This window comes from Scyliorhinus canicula, chromosome 2, assembly GCF_902713615.1.
Source record: "Scyliorhinus canicula chromosome 2, sScyCan1.1, whole genome shotgun sequence".
Classification (NCBI taxonomy): Eukaryota; Metazoa; Chordata; class Chondrichthyes; order Carcharhiniformes; family Scyliorhinidae; genus Scyliorhinus; species Scyliorhinus canicula.
Window position 1 is genome coordinate 212,697,876 of NC_052147.1, and position 22,675 is coordinate 212,720,550.

The 22,675-nt window shown below is 46.7% G+C and overlaps 1 protein-coding gene across 2 annotated transcripts in view; it reads left to right on the forward strand.

Moving 5' to 3' along the window:
- The window catches only part of LOC119961939 (myosin light chain kinase, smooth muscle-like), a 552,422-nt gene that overhangs the window by 270,469 nt on the left and 259,278 nt on the right, over positions 1-22,675 (forward strand). For both annotated transcript variants that reach the window (XM_038789529.1, XM_038789528.1), the window contains exons 7-10: positions 906-927; positions 1,078-2,087; positions 9,902-10,105; positions 17,133-17,267. In XM_038789529.1, coding sequence (XP_038645457.1) covers positions 906-927; positions 1,078-2,087; positions 9,902-10,105; positions 17,133-17,267 — 1,371 coding nt within the window. The remainder of the gene's footprint in view (positions 1-905; positions 928-1,077; positions 2,088-9,901; positions 10,106-17,132; positions 17,268-22,675) is intronic.

Genomic DNA, 22,675 nt, shown 5'->3' on the forward strand with positions numbered 1-22,675 from the left:
CATGTGTGAGGAGAACAGCATTAGATGTCAAGAGGATAGACAGAGGCTGGTGGATGGGAGGGGGGGGGGGGGGGGAGAGAGAGAGAGAGAGAGAGAGAGAGATAGAGAGAGAGAGAGAGACAGGGGGTGGAGGGGGGGGGGGGTGGTAGAAAAAGATACATCAGGGTGAATGTGCAGAAATCATTGAAATGGGATGAGGAAAAGCTTTTTATGCTGTGATTGGAATGCGCTGCCTGAGACTGTGGCAGAGGCAGACTCAATCGTAGCTTTGAAAACAGAATTCAATAATTATATGAAGGGAGAACATTTGTACGGCTCCAGGGAAAAAACAATGGAGTGCCACTGACTGAGTAGCTCTTGCAATAAGTCAGTGTGAACACGATGGGCTGAATGGACTTCTGTGTTGCTTACCATTGTATCACTTCAAGCTCATTGCCGTAAAAATCTAAACTATGACTCTCACTGTTTTAAGAAGTTTCAGGTGTTATCTCGCACAACATTGATGGGTGCATCTAATTGCAGTGGACATAACTGCAATGAATGAGGCTTTCCTTGGTGGATTAAGTACAAGACCTCACTAGTATAACTTTCTCCATGTTGGTCCACCCATTTCATTTGCCATGTACTCCACTTTATTTTGAATCTTCTGCTTTAGTATGTTTCCTTCGCAGTATCACCCACTATAGAAAAAGAAGCTGCACATTTCAGATTTCTCATTACAAGAATCAGTCAGAATGCCAGAGCCTCATGTCAGATGTCACCCACAGATATTTGCATTTTTGTAAAACTGATTCCGATCAAATTTAAATGAATATTTATTTATAAACCTTACAGTGAGACAGAACTATCAGTTTGTTTCAAACAATTGACGTTCAAGTGACTTTTCCATTTCTTTTCTTTTTCAGGTATGGGTTCAACACCTGAAATGTAAGTATACGCTTCAAGCAACATTGCAACTCCCATATATAACACATCTGTAAACCTGTTTGTTTCTTTACATTTCTTTGTATGGTATCAGTCTGTTAAACCATGGGTGAAACGATCAATGGAATAACAAGATTTTGTGTTCATTAATAGTGCATCAGTACAGCAAGGAAACAATGGAGCCAAAACTCTTGAACCTCTGGAAACTAAACAGACAACGACAAATGGTGTCCGATTGGAAAAAGAGAGGGCATGCACAGTCACCATTCAACCCAAGGAAAGTTTAAAGGTGGTGAAACATACTGTAGCAGCCTCTGAGAAACAGAAACCAGAGATTGAACAGAGACTAGAAAAGTCAATTGAAGAAAACAAGTCTCATTCAGAACCAAAGACGGAAATAAAAAAAGTCACGCTCCAACAAAAAGCGCTAAATGCTGTAACGCTTCAAGAATCAAAAGTAGAAATAAAGAAAATGCTAATACAACACAAAGCCCACACTACTACTACAGGCCCCAGCCAACACAAAACCCAAATTACTTCAACAGCATCCACCCTACAGATACCCCAAACTACAACATCCCCAAATCTACTGAAAACTCAAGCAACAACATTCCCAACCCTACAGAAAAGCCAAACCGCACAAACCCCAAACCTACAGAAAAGCCAAACTGCACAAACCCTAAATCTACAGAAAATGCAAGTTACAACATCCACAGCCCTACACAAAACCCAAACTGCTGCAACAAGCCACATCCTACAGAAAACCCAAAGTACTCCAATAGCCCCCTCCCAACAGAGAGGCAATAGCATTGCCATAGCCCCCTCCAAACAGAAACTTCAAAGCATTACAACAGGCCCCAACCAACAGAAAACACAAAGTTTAACAAGCCAAAACCACCAGAAATCCAAGAGTACTCTGATGCTTCAGTCACACAAGATGGAAGAACAGCCAATCATTGAAAGAAAAGATGTTTCAGGAAGGCAGACAGAAGACTGTAAGAAGGTTATTCCACATTCACAGACAGGGACTGGGAAACTGCAAGAGGAAAGCAGAAAGATTACAGAACACAAATCTGCAACCAGAGGATCACCCCCGGACTTCCTTACTTATCCTCAAAACCAGGCAGTGGCAGAGGGTGAAGAGGTCAAGTTCAGATGTAAAAGTAAGTGAGCAAAGGAAAATATCATGGGCAGCATTCTTTGTTGGCTGACACCGAAATTGCGAAACACGATTGGGTGGAGAGTAGATTCTGAGGCTAAAATCATATTGCGCCCTGATTTGACGCCAAATTGCAATTCTCCGGCACTTCAATAGCGGCGTTGGTGCAGTCCAGATCGTACATATAGTAATCACCGTTTGCATGTCATTAAGGGGCCCGACCCGGTATTCTCCAGGGCCTCTGCGATGCTCTGCCTCAGATGGGCCGAGTTCCTGAGGGCACGGTTTACTTGTGCTTTTAAAAATTATGAAACCGGCATCAGTGTCCAACATCACCATAGTTTGCTGACAGTTGTGCCACTGACCGGGAGCCTTCTGCCAGGGCCGGGGGGAGTATTGGGTGGTGGCCGAGAGGTGGCCGTGGGGTCAGGGTGGAAGGGTGCAGAACACCATTGCTGAAGCTGGAAAAGCAGCCACAGTTGCTGAATCAATCCAGGTTCAGCGCCAGTTTTGCTGTCGTGAAAGTCCACGGATTCTGCGTCCGCCTTAACACTTCGGGCGGGATTCTCTGATTGTCGACGCTGACATTGCATTCGACAGTGGCCGGAGAATCCCTTTGGACGCTGAAATCGAGGGGGCAGCACCTTTGTCGGATGTTCCACTCCCTCCAAAACGGTGGTGGGTGGGGGGACTGGTGGGGGGTGGTCCCGGGGTGGCGAGGGGGGTTACAGAGGGGCAGTATCTGGCAGGCCGGGTCTGCGGGCGGCCAGCGCCATGCTGTACCGTGCGACTGCCGCAGGTCATCGGCGTGCACATGCGCGGCCACGGACCTAGCAATTCTCCATCCGTATCGCTAGGGAAAGCCGGGGGTTTAACGTGGCGCGGCTGCTAGCCCCTCCGGCATTTACGACAGCGTCAACACTTAGTCCCAGGATCAGAGAATCCCGCCCAGAGGATTTTCATGACTGCGTCATTGGGCCCCTAGGTGGAGCTATTCAACGGCCCACAAGGGGCTAGCATGGGCAGAACCATGGGTCCATCATTGATGCGACGCCACGGCTCCAGTTAAAAATCCTCCCGCACCACACACAGCCGTCGCAGGCAAGATGGCAGTGAGCTAGAGACCCTCCCGGATGCCATGGAGCAGAAGAGGCTCATAATATACCCTGGGCTAGGCCACAGAACAGCAGGCCCCATTGTTCGCCATGTGTGGGCAGAGGTGGCCGACGCCGTCAGCGCCGTCGGGGCGGTGGCCTGGACAGCTGACCAGTGCCGAAAGAAGCTGCACAACCTCCTCAGGGCAGCCAGGGTGAGTATCCAGCGCTGTGCCCCTGGCACCAACTTCCCTACCCCCCCCCCCGCACAAATGTGACCCCCCACATGGGGACGGTCGGACCCCCACCCTGACACACATGGCTGCACCCACCCATGCCATCTGCCCGAGACTACCCAAGACACCAAGACCCAGGGGACAGAAACACAGGGGACAGACACACAGCACACCATGACCCAGGGGACAAACAACAGGGGACAGACACACAGCACACCACGACCCAGGGGACAAACACACGGGACAGACAGACAGCACACCACGACCCAGGGTACAAACACACAGGACAACATGACTCAGGGCACAGAAACACAGGGGACAGACACAGCACACCACGACCCAGGGGACAAAATCACAGGGGACAGACACTCAGCACACCACGACTCAGGAGACCCCGGACTTCGGGTCCGATGGGGACATAGGCTTCCCGGCACTGCTGTCTCCTGCATCATCCACCATCTCAGAGACTAGCACCTCGGTTGTGCAATTTAGTGGAGAGGCTTCTGGAATACTCACTGGTGAGCACAACACAGTCGTTCCGGTACAGCAGGTGGAGGTAGGAGCAGCCGAGGGCTGGATGGTCGGAGGCCTGCCCGGCCCCAGCAACCAGCTGCCACCCAGATGGGTCCCGGGCCGCTGGAAGATCTAGTCCCACCCATAGTTTAGGTGCAGTCAGAGACCCAGGGTCCAGAGGAGGTGATCACAGCCAGCTTCCAGCACCTGCATGGAAATTCAGGGCAACCGTCACCTTGACGTCGACCGGTGGCGGGTGTGCTCCCCCACTCACACGCGGTGCCAGATGTGCCATCATGTGGCAGATGTGTCCGATAGTCTCCCGGCTCATCCGCAGTCTCCTCCTGCATGCCCGGTCCGGGACTTCCTGGAAGGATGCAGGGCCTCATCAGGCGACTCCGCCCCATCAGTGCCCCGTTCCTGGCGTCCGTCCCTGCTGCCAGGGCCACAGTTTAATGGCACTGCCCTCACTGGGGATTGCCGTGGTTGTGGCCCTAGGTGATCCCTCCAGTGGGTGTCGGCGGGTGAGTGGGGTGGCCAGGGGGGGGTGATGGCACCCATCCATACGGTCGTTAACCCTTCGTTCACCCAGCGCCCAGGGTGGCTGGCCAACAAGATGGCTGCCTTAATGGGCTTCGGTGTCCATTCCGGGAGCCCGCATACCCCGCACAGCAACCCCTACCTCCTCCTTGGTCGCCTCAGCCAGCACGCCGGCTTCCCAAATTTTAGGTGGTTAGAACAACGCCATCGGAAACTCGGCCCATCTGGGCCGTTGAATCTGAGGCCTTGGAGCATCGGTCGTCGGAGCACTTGAGGCAATTCTCCGGGCTGCGCGGTGGGCGCGCGATTCCGTCGAGTTAGGGGGTTGGGAGAATTGAGATTCAGCAAGAAACTGGCGTCACAGCTAATTTCGGCGTCGGACCCGATTCTCCGGCCGATCGCATTTCGTGATTTTGGCGCGATGTCTCGGAGAATCTAGCCCAGGGAATCCGCCCCACTTGTTTTTGTGGCATATCGTATTCCATGTCTTTATTACCACAACTGTGAACATTTGTAGTCATGATCCTGATGTAATTTAGTAAAACTCTCTTTCTATTGAGATCTGCATTCTAATCACAATTACCCCAGTTTTTAAAAAATATTCCCATTGTATATTTTTGAGGTCAACAATTAAAAGATAGGGCAGCACGGTGGGCTAGTGGTTAGCACAACCGCCTCACGGCGCTGAGGTCCTAGGTTCGATCCCGGCTCTGGGTCACTGTCCGTGTGGAGTTTGCACATTCTCCCCGTGTCTGCATGGGTTTCGCCCCCACAACCCAAAATTGTGCAGAGTAGGTGGATTGGCCACGCTAAATTGCCCCTTAATTGGAAAAAATAATTGGGTAATCTAAATTTTAAAAAAAAACAATTAAAAGATATATTTTTAATATATTTTTATATAGGCCAGGCCCTATCTGCAATTGTTAACTTTATAACAACTTTATATAAATTAACAGGCAAAGAAGCTCATTTCTGAGCCATGTTTGTGCATAGGGAAATAGATCTAAAATTAGTTTAATAGATATTGATGTTCTTATCCTATACTTTAATTTACAGAAATAATTTTGTTAAAGAGTACATAAAACAGTTACCCATAGACTTTTTTTCAGTTATGTACACCTTCACACGTGCTTTAAATTAACGACTCAAAAAAATGAACATTCTTGAACGGTCTGATTTTTGTTCAACTGAATATGCAGAAAGCAGTGAAAATGCTTTGATACAAGCAGCAGAATGGAATAAGTTTAATAATGCTCAAAACGTATTTTACATTGAAATTATTTTTAAAGCCAACACTTGTTGGCTTGAAAATTGGGTTATTATCACCCATATTTGGAGTGTTATTGCCCTGAGAGCTCTAAAATCGCATCTGTACACATTTTTGGGGCGAATCATAGTGAATGCTATATTGATGCAGGTGTCAACAGGTGCAGTAACATTATTCAGTGTGCAATGCTGATTCAATCGATTGAAGGCATTTTAGAGATCAAGGCTCCAGCAAATGCCTTCTCTTAACCTGGCATGGTGGCACAGCGGCTAGCACTGCTGCCTCACAGTGCCAGGGACCGGGTTGAATTCCAGCCTTGGGTGACTGTCTGTGTGGAGTTTTCATGTTCTCCCCATGTCTGCGTGGGTTTCCTCCGGGTGCTTCGGTTTCCTCCCACATTCCATAGATGTGCAGGTTAGGTGGGGTTACATGGATAGGGTGGGGAGTGGGCCTGGGTTGGGTGCTCTTTCGGAGGGTCGATATAGACGTGATGGGGCGAAAGGTCTCCTTCTGCACCCGGGATTCTATGGATTAACCTTAAATAGCTGAACACATGTCCGGTACTCTGAAGGACCCCATAACAGTGTTATTTAAAGTGAACATCAACTATGTACAATTTGTTTCTGGTTGATTTCATCTTGTTGTTGCCATGATTGTAGAAGTGTTTGGCATTTTCCATATTTATTTAAAGTTGCGAACCTCTGGTTGGAGCTGTGTGACAGGTACTGAAGAACTTCAGAGTTTTTCACAAAGTAGTTGTTTCCGTACATGGATGCATTAACAGGCATTCCCTGGCAATACAACATTGGTCACAGAGAATGAGGGCGTAACCAGCAAGGTGGAGTTCTTTGAGGGTGTAACCAGCACAGTGGATAATGGTGAACCTGTGGGGGTGATATATCTAGACATCCAAAGGCGTTTGACAAGTTGGAGCTCAAAAGCTGAGCCAGAAGGTGAGGTTGCAAGGGATTGGGGGTAGAGTACTAGATTGGATTGAGAATTGTCAAAAAGCAGAGGGTCGGGATAAATGGATTCTTCTCTGGCTAGCAAACTATAACTAGTGGGGTGCCGCAGGGGTCAGTCCTTGGACCTCAACTGTTCACAATCTATATAAATGATCTGCGAGCAGAGTGTAAAATAGAAAAATGTGCGAATGATACTAAAATAGCTGGGAAAGCAGGGACAGAGTGAAACATAGCAAAATTTGCGGATGATACTAAAGTAGGTGTGAAAGCAGGCAGTGGAGAGAAGATAAAAATGTTACAGATGGATGTAGATAGGCTGGGAGATTGGGCCAATTGGCCGAAAAATAAAAAGGCAAATTATTATCTAACTGGAAAACAGATTCAAAATGCGTCTGGACAGAAGGAGCTGGGTGTCTTTGTTCATGAATCTCAGAAAGTCAGTATGCAGGTACAGCATGTAATTAAAAAGGCAAATGGAATGGTAGTGTTTAGTGCAAAAGGTTTTGAGTATAAAAGTAGAGAAGTGTTGTTGCAATTAAAGAGGGTGTTGGTGATATCCCATCTGGATATTGTGTCCAGTTTTAGTCTCTTTGTTAAGGAAAGATGTGGTGGCATTGGAGGCAGTTCAGTGGAGATTCACCAGATTAATTCTGGGGATGACAAATTTGACGTATGGGGAAAGTTTAAATAGTTTGAGCACATACTAACTGGCGTTTAGAAGGATGAGAGGGAATCTGAACGAAGTATATAAGATACTAAAAGGAATTGATAAAGTAAACGTAGACCAAATGCTCCCCTTGTAAGGCAATCTAGGTCACAGATATAGGTTGAGAGGTGGTAGATTTAGAACTGACATGAGGAGGAATTACTTCTCGCAGAGGGTGGTGAATTTGTGGAACTCGCTGCCCCATAGTGCGGTACAATCTGAGTCATTAAAGGGTTTCAAGAAGGAGATAGATACATTTCTGATCAAATAAACGGGTTAAAGGGATATGGGAAACATGGAAGGATGTGGATTTGAGACCAGGAAGAGATCAGCAATGAGCTGATTGAATGGCGGAGCAGGCAGAAAGAGCTGAATTGCTTCCTTCTGCTCTTAATTCCTGTGTTCCTATGAAGACAGGTCACAGAAAGCAAAGGGAAGAGAAGGAGGTGGTTGAAGGGCTTTCAGCGGAAGGCCATATGGCTCTGGGTGATTAGGGAGCAATTTTCCTAAACATCAGCCAGGAACAATGCGAAAGATATTTGTGTTTCAGTAAAGATGTCCACACTGAAATCTGCCAACTGCTGCAGACACAACTGCAACCTCAGAACAGGGTCAGAGGCTATCTAAGTGGCTGTCGCAATAAACTCCTATGCATTTGGCTCATTCTAGGCTGGAGCTGCAGACATTTGCAATAGTTCACACTTTGCCTCCATTGTTGCATAAGAGAGATGACTTCGTTTCTCTTTCCAATGAGAGCTAACTCTATTTTATTCTTTCTTGCCAGAGACAAGTCAGCAGTATGAGTTGATGGGTTTGTTCAGATTGTAAACTTCTCTGTGGTGTAGGGTACCATTGAATGATTAAACATCTCTCTGTGGATGCCACATGTGAATTCTACCCTATCCAGGAATTCCACTCCCTCAATGTCCAGCTGATGTGTGATTGTACTCAGTGAATCATGCAGACGAAAGCCCAGTACCTTGGCAACAATCATGATGCCGTCATTCTGTGGCAATACATTGTGCCTGATGTGTTTGAACTGCCACGGCAAACCAAAGGGAGACAAGAGTTATCCTCTGACTGTATGGTTGACACCTGTCCTAATGTTCCTTGCAGTGTAGTATCCCAATAGCTGCAGCATGGCTGGTAGAAGGCTACTGACTGTAGATGTTCCTGGAGGGTGACTCTGTACAGTGCTGAGAATAGAAGGCATAGCTGCTGACTGCACCATCTCAGCATGGGTGGCAGCAATCTGGGCTGGCTGGCTGATGGGCAATATCAAGAGTACTGGCAGGGTGACAGTGATGAGAGGGCAACTGCAGCCTCCCTGCAGAAGACAGCTGGTTTCTATTCCATGCATCCCATGTCACTCCCTGGGCAATGCCTTAGTAATCCCAGTTAGCTGCTTGAGCACAGACTGCTGGACTGCTGCGAGGTCCTGCAAGCCCTTTTGCATGTTAACCTACAACCCTGCTGGCAACATTCAATCGTATGACCATTTTCTAAGTTTCCTCTGCAGCACTCAGACATTAGATGGCCACAGTAGTGGAAGGTGCAACATTGGTAATTCGATGCTGCAGCATGGTTGACCCCATATTTGTGCACATAGAATTGACCAGCACTTACACAGTGGAAACAATGAGCTCAAGGTTCTGTGTAACACCTTGTGCCAAGTTGAAGCTGAATGTCTCTATGCACCTTGACATTGACTGAAGGCTTTCCAAAAGGCTTTGCAATGTCCCAAGTACTTTATTCTACATACTCATTCACATTATGTTGTGGGCTACCCCATTACAGTCCTCTGTGCCAGAGCCCATATGCGACTTTGCCCTGGCTACACCTTGCATCCTGGTATCTCACCACCTGCAGATTCTACCTCGAAGCTAACCTTTAAATTAGGCACATTGTCAGTATCTGAATGACAGTTGCGAGCGTGAAATCAAATTATGGTGCTGTTTCTGCATCATCACTATCTTCTCAGAATTCTTCCACTGGCCTGACCAGGTTGCATTTCTTGGTTATCCAAAAGGGGAAAGACACAAGAGTAAGGTCACGGTATGGGGAGGGTTGCTTATAACAACTGCAGCTTTAATGGAAAGAGATTATGGGACGAGGAGGAACTGGTACGTGAGAAGAAGGATTAGGTATGAGCATAACGTCATCTTTGATAGTTTCAACCGCACACACACAGTCCCAGTAATAACCAGCACTGTCTCCTCTATGAGTGATGTGGAGATGCCGCGTTGGACTGGGGTGAGCACAGTAAGAAGTCTTACAACACCAGGTTAAAATTGGACTTTAACCTGGTGTTGTAAGACTTCTTACTGTCCTCTATGAGTGTCAGGATATGCAGGCGCATTTTCGAGGCCAAATAGCCACCAGATGAAAAGAACATCCGGTATAATTATTAAGGCGCATTTATTATTAGAATTAGAAGTTAAAGTGTCTTGCAATTTCATATGCCATTGTGATTTTTGATATAAGCTTGTGTTGACAGTTGCAGGAAGTCCAAAACCAGAAGTAAAATGGGCGAAGAATGGAGTTTCCCTGAAAGGAAAAGGAGGTGTTGAAATGTATGAAAAGGATGGGATTCAATATCTTGGCCTTCATAATGTAAATATGGCAGATAATGGTTCCTATAGCTGCACAGCGACAAACCACAGAGGCCAGTTTTCTAGGACCTGGACACTAAGTGTAAAAGGTAAGTTGCATAGTTCCATAGAGTTATTTCACATATTGTTCATTTTAAAACGCTATTAATAGCGCATTAAATATTAGGATTATGTTTATGTGATTGTAGCACTGGAATAACAACAGCAAAAAGATCATGACGGCAAGCAGCTTCCACATTGTCCTAAAACTTCAATTGTTTGACAAATGTATGCTTAGTTCAGAATGAAGTGTGCCACCCCTACCTAGTCTTGCAACATAGGGTGGAATCGTCCCATAATTTGTCAGAGTAGCAGTTTCAGCAGGAAAACCGGCATGTAGCTCTCCAGCTGCACAGCCGAATTTTCTCTCCAGATTCTCTGGCACTCGGTGCACAGAGAATCGGGGGGGGGGGTTTCCACCGTCACTCTAGTAGGACAGGGTGGGGCCTCATAGGGCAGAGATTAGGGCGCCATCCTTAAAGGACGCACCGAATTTCACTACAAATAAACTCCCCCCCCCAACCGTCACAGACATGTGGTCCCCTCTCACAAGCATCGGAGCAACCCTCTCCCTCCACCACAAGGGTGTCAGGGCACCGCCCTCCCATCCTAACCTCCTACAAGCATCAGGCAAGGAAACTGTAGGCCAACACCAGATGGTTGGAGAGTTTGGTTGTCAGGATTGTCTTACAAGATGCTGTAATTAAGGCATTTGGCCCAATGCACCAGAGCTAGCTGCTGCCCTAGAAAAGCTGTTCCAATACAAGTATGATATTGGCATGGAGCTGACAATGTTGGAGATAACTCAGGTACACCTTATCCACAAAAAGGTGAATAAAGGGTATAGAGATTTGTTTCAAAATCTGGATTTCCACGGAGGAAGAGCACCCTAGGTCACATATACATCACCTTGCGTGTTTCCCGTAGAAAATAGGAGCAGGCGTAGGTCATTCGGCCCATCGAGCCTGCTCCATCATTCAACATGATCATGGCTGATCCCCTATCTCAATGCCACACTCCTACACATTCCCCAAACCCCTTGACACTTTTAGTGTTGAGAAATCTATCTATTTCATTCTTAAATACATTTAATAACTTGGCCTCCACAGAAAATAGCTGACCCCATATCCTGAGTACACGATCCCTTGTTCTAGACAGGCCTCAGCCAACGGAAACATTATTCCTGCATCCAGTCTTCACAACCCTGTCAGAAATGTATCTGTTTCAATGAGATCCCCTCTTATTCTTCTAAATTCTAGTGAATAACAAGAGTGGCCCATGGGTGAGGATGCTTAATTGGACGAGGGTCATTTACATCCAAATTTGACAGGAACTGGAGAATTTAGATTGGGTGCAGCTATTTGAGGGCAAATCTACATCTGTCATGTGGGAGGCAATTAAAGGCCAGTTGATTGAAGTGCAGGACAGGCATGAATGAAGGATAGAAATGGCAGGATTCAGGAACCATAAGACATAGGACCAGAATTAGGCCAACTCGACCTATCGAATCTGCTCCGGCATTCAGTCATGGCTGATATTTTCTCATCCGCATTCTCCTGCCTTCTCCCCATAACCTCTGATCCCCTTATTAATTATGAACCTATCTATCTCTGTCTTAAAGACACTCAGTGAATTGGCCTCCATAGCCTTCTGCGGCAAAGAGTTTCACAGATTTACCACCCTCTGGCTAAGAAATTCCTCCTCATCCCTGTTTTAAAGGATCGTCCCTTTAGTCTGAGATGGTGTCCTCTGGTTCTAGTTTTACCTACAAGTGGAAACATCCTCTCCACGTCCACTGTATCCGGGATGACATGGGAAATTGTAAGCTTACTCAAAGGGAAAAAGGAAGCAAACAATAGGTCCAAGCATCTAAAAACTAATGAAGCACTTGAGGAGTACAGTGAAAGTAAGAAGGAACTTGAACGTGGAACTAGGAGGGCTAAAGGGGGCCAATAAATGTCTTTAGCAAACATGGTGAAGGAGAAACCCAAGGCTTTTTATGCATATATTATGAGTAAGAGGGCAGCAAGAGAAAGTAGGCCCACTTAAGGACAATGGAGGGACGTTATCGGTGGAACCACAGGAAGTGGGTGAAATTCTTAATGAGTACTTTGTATCGGTATTCACCAGGGAGATGGACATGACTGATGTTGAGGTCAGAGATAGGTATGTGAACCCTCATGAAAATGCCAATATATCGAGGAAGTATTGTGTATTCTAAATTGCATTAAGGTAGACAAGTCACGGGGCCGGGTGAGGTATATCCCAGGTTACTGCAGGAGGCAAGGGTAGAAGTAGCTGGGCCCTTAACAGATATCTTTGCATCCTCTTTGACCACAGGCGAGGTTCCAGAACACTGGAGAATAGCCAATATTATTCCCTTGTTTAAGAAAGGAAGCAGGGACAATCCAGTAAATGATAGGCCGGTGAGCTTGACATCAGTGGTGGGGAAACTTTTGGAAAAGATACTGAGGATACAGGATATATGCACCTTTGGAGGAAAATGGACTAGTTGGCGACAGGCTGCAAAGTTTTGTATGGGGAAGGTCATGTCTGACAAACTTGATTGAGTTATTTGAAGAAGTGCCAAAGAAAATTGATGAGGGGAAGGCTGTGGATGTAGTTTATATGGGCTTTACTAAGGCATTTTACAAGGTTCCCCATGGCAGACTGGAACAAAAACAAAAATCACGTGGGATTCAGAGTGGGCTGGCTAGATGGATACAGAACTGGCTTGGTTATAAAAGACAGACAGAGAGTAGTGGTGGAAGGGTGTTTTTCTGAATGAAGATCAGTGGTGTTCCACAGGGATCAGTGCTGGGTCTTCTGTTGTTTGTATAAATGACCTGAAGGAAAATATGGATAGTCTGTCAGTACGATTGTGGATGACATGAAGATTGGCGGAGTTGCTGATAGTAGCGAGGATTGTGAGAGGATACAACAGGATATAGATAGAGGCTTGGGCACACAAACGGCAGATGGAGTTTAATCCAGACAAATGCAAGGTGATGCATTTTGGATAATCAAATCTAGGTATGAACTATACTGTAAATGGCAGAACCCTTCGAAACATTAACATACAGAGGGATCTGGGCATGGAGGTTCACAGTTCCCTAAAAGTGGCAACAAAGGTGGCCAAGGTGATTAAGAAGGCACATGGCATGCTTGCATTCATTATCCGGGGGCATTGAGTACAAGAGTTGGGAGGCCGCATTTGGAGTATTGCGTGCAGTTCTGGTCACCACATTATCAGGAGGACATAGAAGCTTTGGAGAGAACGCAAAGCAGGTTCACCAGGATGTTGCCTAGTCTCGAGGAGGGATTGAATAAACTGGGATTGTTTTTACTGGAAAAACGGAGGCTGAGGGGAGACCTGATAGAGGTCTACAAAATTATGAGAGGCTTAGACAGGGTGAATAGTCAAAGCGGTGGATGCCCGGGAAACGCTACCAGAGGTTGTGGTGGAAGCAGGCGCATGAGCAAATTTAAGAGGAGTCTGGATGGATACATGGTTAGGTGGATTGGCCATGCTAAATTGCCCGTAGTGTAAGGTTAATGGGGGGATTGTTGGGTTACGGGTATACGGGTTACGTGGGTTTAAGTAGGGTGATCATTGCTCGGCACAACATCGAGGGCCGAAGGGCCTGTTCTGTGCTGTACTGTTCTATGTTCTATGAATCGGGAGGAAATAGACGCATACGGACCTGAGGGCAGAAGGTTTTTTTTTGGCTAGGGCATCATGATCAGCACAGGTTTTGAGGGCCGAAGGGCCTGTTCCTGTGCTGTACTTTTCTTTGTTCTTAATACGGGCCGTGTCGACCCAAACTCTCCTCAGGAATCAATCTGGTCAACCTTTTTTTAGGTAAGGAGGTCAAAACTGCACACAACACCCCACGCGTGGTCTGACCAAGACCCTGTACAGCTGCAGTAAGACATTCGGCTCCTGTACTCAAATCCTCTAGTAATGAAGGTCATGTAACATTTGCCTTTCTCACTGTTTGCTGCACTTGCTTGCATGTTTTCAGTGATTGGTGTACTAGGACACCCAAGTTCCCTTTGTGCATCAACATTTCCCAATCTATTGCCATTAATACAATACTCTGCCATTCTGTTTCTTCGACCAAACTGGATAAATTCACACTTATCCGCATTAACCAGCATTGCTTTCAACAGTCTCTCTATGTTCAATTTATTTTGTGACTACCAGCAGCAGCCAGGAACATAGACACAGAATGCTGATGTTATCTAAGACATGTAACAACATAGGCTCTGACAGAATAAAGCTTTGGCGGCCAGAAACAATGGTTCCACTGTCTAGTTTGCTCCAAACGAGACCTTCAGTGCAACCTAGAGTGTCAAAACCCATAAGTGCTTGCTGCACATTCATAATATTGCCACACAAAAGGCAGTTGCTTATCGAGAAGATATTTGCCTGAATGATCCATCACTGCCCAGAGCATCAACAATTCCTTCTTCCATCTGACTCAAGGCAGTGTATTTAGAAGGTCCATATGGATTACCATTAGTCTCCGTATCTATTGTTGCCCCTTGATATATTTTCCTGTGCCCTTTGCAGTGGGACCAGGATAAAAATTGTCGCTCTAGAAAACTGCTACCTCTCCTGTCCCTGTCCTTGTGCCTGAATACTAGTGCTAAAAGGACTGAAGTTAATTTCAATCAATATTCTACACAAATTTCAACGGTCATCAATGTTGCTAGTGTATGTGTTTTTGTGAATCAATACTTGCATGTGGCACTGTTACTCGTGCTCTAATGATCTCCACTTCAGTCAGAACATAGGTCTTTCAGGATCATTAAAAATGAAGAAGTCTTACAACACCAGGTTACAGTCCAACAGGTTTACATCAAATCACTAGCTTTCGGAGCACAGCTCCTTCCTCAGGTGAAGGAAGCTGCGCTCTGAATGCTAGTGATTCGAAACAAACCTGTTAGACTTTAACCTGGTGTTGTAAGACTTCTTACTGTGCCCACCCCAGTCCAGCGCCATCATCTCCACATCATAATAAAAATTAAGTTTGTGTTAAAAATGAATTATTGTGGTCATTTTTAAATTGTTTGAGAATATTAATGGAAATAAGCATGCAACACAGTATTTATTAACTATTATTCTAATTTTTTCATAAGCCCGGCTACACCAGCGAAGAGCTAGTCTGTTAATTTTAATGTGTGAGTTCTGTGAATAACTTCCCTCATTACAGTTCAGACAGTCAAAAATATAAGCATAGTAATTCCTGATTGTCATGTTTCCTGACGAATACTTTATGTGTTCACATGACACTCCTTTTTGCACCTAACTCCATATGGAGGAGTTTAGGGTGTCCTAAACTCAGTCCTAAATCTACTTCCCCTTATTTCCCCTTATTTTGAGGCTATGCCCCCTAGTTCTGCTTTCACCCACCAGTGGAAACAACCTGCCCACATCGATCCTATCTATTCCCTTCATAATTCTATATGTTTCTATAAGATACCCCCTCATCCTGCTAAATTCCAACGAGTACAGTCCCAGTCTACTCAACCTCTCCTCATAATCCAACCCCTTCAGATCTGGGATTAACCTCGCGAATCTCCTCTGCACACCCTCCAGTGCCAGTACGTCCTTTCTCAGGTAAGGAGACCAAAACTGAACACAATACTCCAGGTGTGGCCTCACTAACACCTTATACAATTGCAGCATAACTTCCCTAGTCTTAAACTCCATCCCTCTAGCAATGAAGTCCAAAATTCCATTTGCCTTCTTAATAACCTGTTGCACCTGTAAACCAACTTTTTGCGACTCATGCACTAGCACACCCAGGTCTCTCTGCACAGCAGCATGTTTTAATATTTCGCCATTTAAATAATAATCCCTTTTGCTGTTATTCCTACCAAAATAGATAACCTCACATTTGTCAACATTGTATTCCATCTGCCAGACACCAGCCCATTCACTTAACCTATCAACCTATTAGGGGCAGCACGGTAGCATTGTGGTTAGCACAATTGCTTCACAGCTCCAGGGTCCCAGGTTCGATTCCCGGTTTGGGTCACTGTCTGTGCGGAGTCTGCACGTTCTCCCCGTGTGTGCGTGGGTTTCCTCTGGGTGCTCCGGTTTCCTCCCACAGTCCAAAGATGTGCAGGTTAGGTGGACTGGCCATGCTAAATTGCCCTTAGTGTCCAAAATTACCCTCAGTGTTGGGTGGGGTTACTGGGTTATGGGGATAGGGTGGGGTTGTGGGCTTGGGTAGGGTGCTCTTTCCAAGAGCTGGTGCAGACTCGATGGGCCGAATGGCCTCCTTCTGCACTATAAATTCTATGAATTCTATCCAAATCACTCTGCAGACTTCCAGTATCCTCTGCACTTTTTGCTTTACCACTCATCTTAGTGTCGTCTGCAAACTTGGACACATTGCCTTTGGTCCCCAACTCCAAATCATCTATGTAAATTGTGAACAATTGTGGGCCCAACATTGATCCCTGAGGGACACAACTAGCTACTGATTGCCAACCAGAGAAACACCCAACACCAGAGAAACATGAGTCTTTTTAAAATATATGGGTTAATGCTTCTGCTAAAAACAGTAAGTTTCTGACAAATGCATTAAATGTAGCCCATTTATATCCCATGTTGTGCATGTGATCCTTCATTACATGTTTTTAAGGTAAAGATAGATAGTTTTTTGAAGAATAAAGGGATTAAGGGTTATGGTGTTCGGGCCGGAAAGTGGAGCTGAGTCCACAAAAGATCAGCCATGATCTAATTGAATGGCGGAGCAGGCTCGAGGGGCCAGATGGCCTACTCCTGCTCCTAGTTCTTATGTTCTTATGTTGTAACTTCTGCGTATTAGTTGTAATATCTGAATTTTACGTTCAAGAGATTGTTAACTAATTGAAATGAAATAACTTGGCCACTACTTGCCAAGCACTACAAGTGATCCCTACAGTAACATTTTACTTAAATGAGAATTTCTATTCCATATGAATTCCAGTGTGAGGGCTATATTACTCATCTGGAGCATGCACATTAAAAGAATTTAGTTATGCAGTATTGATGGATTATTTCTGATTAATCAATTTAAGGTTCTCAGGAAGAGGAGGTGCCACCATTTTTCACAACTGTACTGAAGGAATGCAAAGTGAGCGAGGGTCAGGATTTTGTTCTGCAGTGCTCTCTGGATGGCAAACCTCAGCCTCAGATTACATGGCTTGTGAATGGTAAGGAAAACATCTCCACAGGAACTGATTCAAAGAGGTAGTTTGGTTAACATTCAAGCATTCGTCATTCAATAAAAACATCTCTCATGCCAATTTCTGGGACTAAAGTTTAAATTTGAAACGCAAATGGATAGCTTGAGATCTTTGAAATTCCTTAGAAGGATGCAGCCAGATTTCTGTGACTCAATGAAGTCATTGAAATGTCTGCACATGTATCAGACACTGTCACAACAAACAGGGAAATAATACTCAATTGATATTCAAACATTATAGGCAAAATTTTCCCATATTTTTTCAAAGTGGCAATCCAGGTGAGAAAGCTGGTGAATCCCGACGGTGACAAAATTAACTGGACAGTCAGACTGTCTGACAGAACTTTTTTTGCTGTGTAATTCATGCCGTGCTCCTGGCGACTTGCCTCTGATTCGCTCACCCCAGGAAAATGTAATCTGTGCAATTAGTGAGTGGGGCGCTCCTTTTAAAAGCCTGCCCTGCACTTGGTCCAAATCCAGTCGGGGGAGTGGGGGTGGCTGCCAGAAAGACAGCACAACGTTTAAAGGAGGGAGCACTCATCAAACCTCTGAATGGTGTCGGCTAGGGCTTCAACTGCATGGTGCAGGCACTGGTATGAATCCAGGAGTGTCAGCACCAGAAGTTGGTGGGGCTTCTGGATATCACTCCACCTGCTGCTCCATCCCATAATGGAGTCCAGGAGCGCAGGAGCACCCTAAAGGAAGAGGATCAGCAGGAGCGCAGCCCAGGGCCTTCCACATAAGAGACTCTTGGAGTGTCCAGCCCATTTGACACCCCCCTCCATATGGGCGGTACACCTCCAGTCTCGCACACTCAGACGGGCCGCACTGCAACACCAGTGCAGCCTGAAAGTAAGTCCAGGCTCCCCAGGGGATATCCGGCACGGTAATCTCAGGCAACAGAACATGGATGTCAGCAGGCTGCCTCAACCTCAGCTGTGAATCCTGGGGGTAGACCTCGACATGATAGGAGGGTGAGGAAGAGTAAGAAACGATATGCACCTAGTGGGCGCACGGGTAACATAAGCATTAGTGGAGATAAGTCGCCATTGTACTATCGCGCTTGTATTAAAATAATAATAATTATTACTATTACAGGCATTAGTGGAAATAAGTCACCATTGTAATATTGCGCTTGTATTAAAAATCACTTTGTTCACGCACACAGATTCCCCACGATGTCTACCAGTATTCTTTAGTTATAATGATGCCAAGGACTGTATACATGTTGAGAGTCTGTCCACCTCTTGAGGAGGTGTAGAAAAACACCCTGAACTCGGAGGAGGCAGTTGCAGCTGAGATGTGCCACTCAGACTCTATTCGTGCCTAGATCACCCCATTCAGTGACAGGTCACATTCAGCACTCTCAGGCAGGAGTCAGACATTTTGTGGAGGATAAGAGGAACATCGCTCTGTCCTCACTGCAAGTCATCATCATTTTCCTGTAGTATCCGGCCAATCACTTTAGCTTCTTCCCATATACGTAACCACCATCATGATGACTCTCGCAGGTACCACAGCAGTGAGAGGATGTCAGACCCCATTGTGGGAGAGGTCTTCACACCCTAGTCCTGGTCATCACCAAACTAAGAGCCTCTGAGGACTCACATAGCCCTGTGCCACATGAGAACCCTGGCCATCACCCGAGGTTCTTCCTTCTCCTCCACCGCGGATTGCTCCCTGCCGATCTCATTGACATCCTCTTCATCCGAGGAGATGTGGCACTGATTCACCGCCTCTTGTTTGTAATTTGATTTGTAAAGTGATTTTTAATAGAAGCGCAATATTACAATCCATCGCGCTGGTTGTTCCACTGCAGTGCCAGATTGTACAAAGTGCAGAAGACCACTATGATGCAGGACACCCTCTGGGAGCTGTAATGCAGGGCTCACCCCCCTGACCTGTCCAGGCACTGGAACCGCATCTTGAGAAGTCCAATTGCCTACCCGACCAGCGCGTCTATTGACACATGAGCCTTGTTGTAGCACGTCTCAGTGGATGTTCAGGCATCCACAGTGGCATGATCAACCACCTCCTGGGTGGGTACTCATTGACGCTTAGGAGCCATCCCTCCAGCCATTGCTCTTCCTCAAAAATGGCTGGCATCTGCGAGCGTTCCAAGGTGTAACTATCATGGATGTTCCCTGAGAAATGGGTGCACTCCTTGAGCATGATGCTCATCGCATGTTCACAGTTGATCTGGACATTGAAGGGGTGGTGTCCCTTGTGGTTCACTAATGGCGTCCCATGTTGCCATGGGGAGTGCAGAGCCACGTGGGTGCAGTTGATGCTACCGTGCATCTGGTGTATGCCTGTTATGCGGACAAAGTCCATGGCTCTGGCATCATGCTCAACTAGTGCTGGTTCAAGTTCATGTGCATGTGGGCTCTCACGAATAGCACATCTGTGACCTCCCATAAACACTTCTGTGTGACTGACTGAGATATGTGCAGCCCTGTGCACCTGGGCAGCCCTGAAACAAACCACTGGCAGAAAGGTTCAGAGCAGCAGTGACTTTCAGGGCAACAGGCAATTGGTGACATCCCAGTCCATGTGGTGCCAACACTTCCTGGAACAGGTGGTTCACCAACCCCTGGGACAGATGCAGTCTTCTCTGGCACTAGACCTCTGAAATTTGGAGGTAGGAAGTTCCACAGCAGAATATCTGTGGCTGGTAGTATCTCCTCTGAGGCTCCGCCATCAGTGATCCTGAGCCCAGAATATTAGTGGGCCCTGCTTCCCCTCTTCTGCAGGACACTGGTCCTGGCCATGTGCAGCGGCACGTCGATGTCACAGCTGCTCGATTGCAATCAAATGAATTACCAGCTCGGCTGGCTCCATGATTCGCCTGAATAAAAAACTGAAAGGAACAGAGCAAAATTAGTGATGAGGAGTTCTGACAATGCCCTGACCCACAGCCCACTCAAAATCTGGGCTATCCACGCATGTGCATCCCCCTTTGCGAGCACCTTTCCAATCCACCTCCCTCTGCTGTCACACAATCACCTCTTCCCCACAGTTGCCCCTCTTAACTCCACCTGAATGAAGCACTTCGACCCTTGAGACCCTCAGCGGGCCAGGTGACTCCCCCAAGGGTTAGAATTGAATGCATTCAATGGACCTGCGTTCTAACCTTATGCGGGAAATGAGACACTGCCACCAGTCATCTCCTGAACAGGATAACTGATGAGTGACTTTACTGTAACACCTTGCATTGGGGGCCACATCTGTGTCACCCTTCTGTTATGGAGATGTGAGCATTAGAGTTCAATGCTTGGGGGCTAAGCTTCCAAAGGGTTAACAATTGGGCGCCAATCAGTGGCACACTGATACATTGCAATACCGACTAAATTGGCACAATTTAGTTATCAAAGAAGGGTCAGGGAGCTGATTAGGCAACTGGCTTGCCCTTGGTACAGGTAAGGCACACCTGATGCATGTGAAGTTAGCAATTTGCAGTAGATTGCATCCTTCGTGAGCACCCTCATTCCCCCAACTCTTAAAGACCGCGGATTAAACAAGCCTTCTAATTTGAACAGCCAGTCACCCATACATAATCCTTGACAGTCTAACCTCCATAACCAGTGACCTTGATCTTCCAGAGATCTCATGGCCTTTGGCTTCAAAATGCAGCCTGAGTATGGGGATTCATTCTGACAGCACCTGTCCTTCCCCTGTGTGAGGGCTTTCAGCCCCCATTAGGCTGGAAACCACTCCTTGTCAGAGTCCGCCATTCTGCCATGTCGCCTGGCTTCTCACAGGACCCCACCTAGGGAGCTCACAGTCACTCCTGTTCTTGTGGTGATATGCATCACTGTAAATACACAAGGGGTTAATGTAAATACATGGAGACTAGCTAGACACTAGAGGGAGCACCAGAGACATCACACACATACTCCACCAATAGATCAGTTAGATGGGACATGACCAATGGGCATTCACGATACACACTGAGGTGACACTACCACAGGAGGGCATTACACCAACTCATATATAAAGGACACCACATACATGATCTGCCTCTTTCCAGTGGAGACAGTCAGTGAGTAGAGACACAGGGTTGATTTGATATCTCTCCCACCACGTGGATAGTAGCAGTCTGGTTAGTAAGTCTGAGTAGCTATAGTAGGATAGACAGTACTGTCAAACCCAAGTTATAGAAGTGTATATAGTTTAATAAACGTGTTTAAATTATCTCCACGTCTGATCCTTCCTTTGTCAAGTGCACCACAAGGAAGCCGCTTATGCCACACTTAGAGCATAAGACAGTTCTCACCCTGTGGATTCACCTGCTCCCACCCACTGCCCCTGCGGAAGGGCGATCCCTCAGCGGTGCTACCACCACAAGCATAGCATGGGGGACACTGGTAGCACTGCATGCAAATCAACCGCCGAACCCCTTTAAACCCAGAGGCTCAAAGCCATGAAGGGCCCTGTAGGCTGGGAGCGACCCCACCCCCTGAATTGCTGAGGCTGAACCCCCCACGCCTTGAGGTGCACTTAGCTGGGTCCCCGGCATCCTCTGCAGTGGCCTCTCTGCAATTGGCACCTTGAAGGGTGATGGCAACCTGAGCACTCACCTCTGATATCCCCTTCGGAGGTGAGATCGGCAGCTTGTCGCTTTTATACAGTTGTAAATTGATAAATATTCTGTGAGGAGGGACGACCTGACTGGAGTGCTCGCTATTAAGATGCTAATGGATTTAAATGAGACTCCCAACCTTCCGTGATGGATTCTTGTCACGCAACCAGCGAGGGCCTGGAAAATCAGAAAACACAATCTCATCAGCGAGAATCAAGTTTCCAATTTTTGCCATAATTTGCGCTCAAGTCGCTGTTCTCTCTAATAGCTTACCCGGCCGAAATCGTCCCCTACATTTTAGAACAACTGCAACATTGCACTAATATTAGTCACATAAAAGTGCTTAAATATAAGTTGATTAAATATAAAGTAGTGTTCTTGTGAAATCTAAGTTGTTTGTGAAAGTATCAATTGGTTGTTACGCTCCCAGTTGATGTTATAACAGGATGGAAAGATCCCAGAATGGAAACCTGCTTCAAAAGACCATGGGCTGGATTCTCTGTTTCAGTAGCTAAGTGCTGCGCCAGCTGAGCATGTGTGGTCTTTTACGACCAGAAAATCTGCATGAAACCCTCACCGATTCCGGGACAGATTAGGGGCTAGCACCGGCGCCGCCAGAAACTCCCGGCTCTGTACCGGAAATGGCCAGAGACCAGGCACCCTGGTCATGCACGCGCATGGCTGACAACCTGCAGCAGTCACGCCATACAACCTGTCGCCGGCCGTGCGCGGACCGTCCCGCCATCAGCAGCCCCACAGCCGACACCCTGGCCAGCGGCACAGATCCCAGCTGA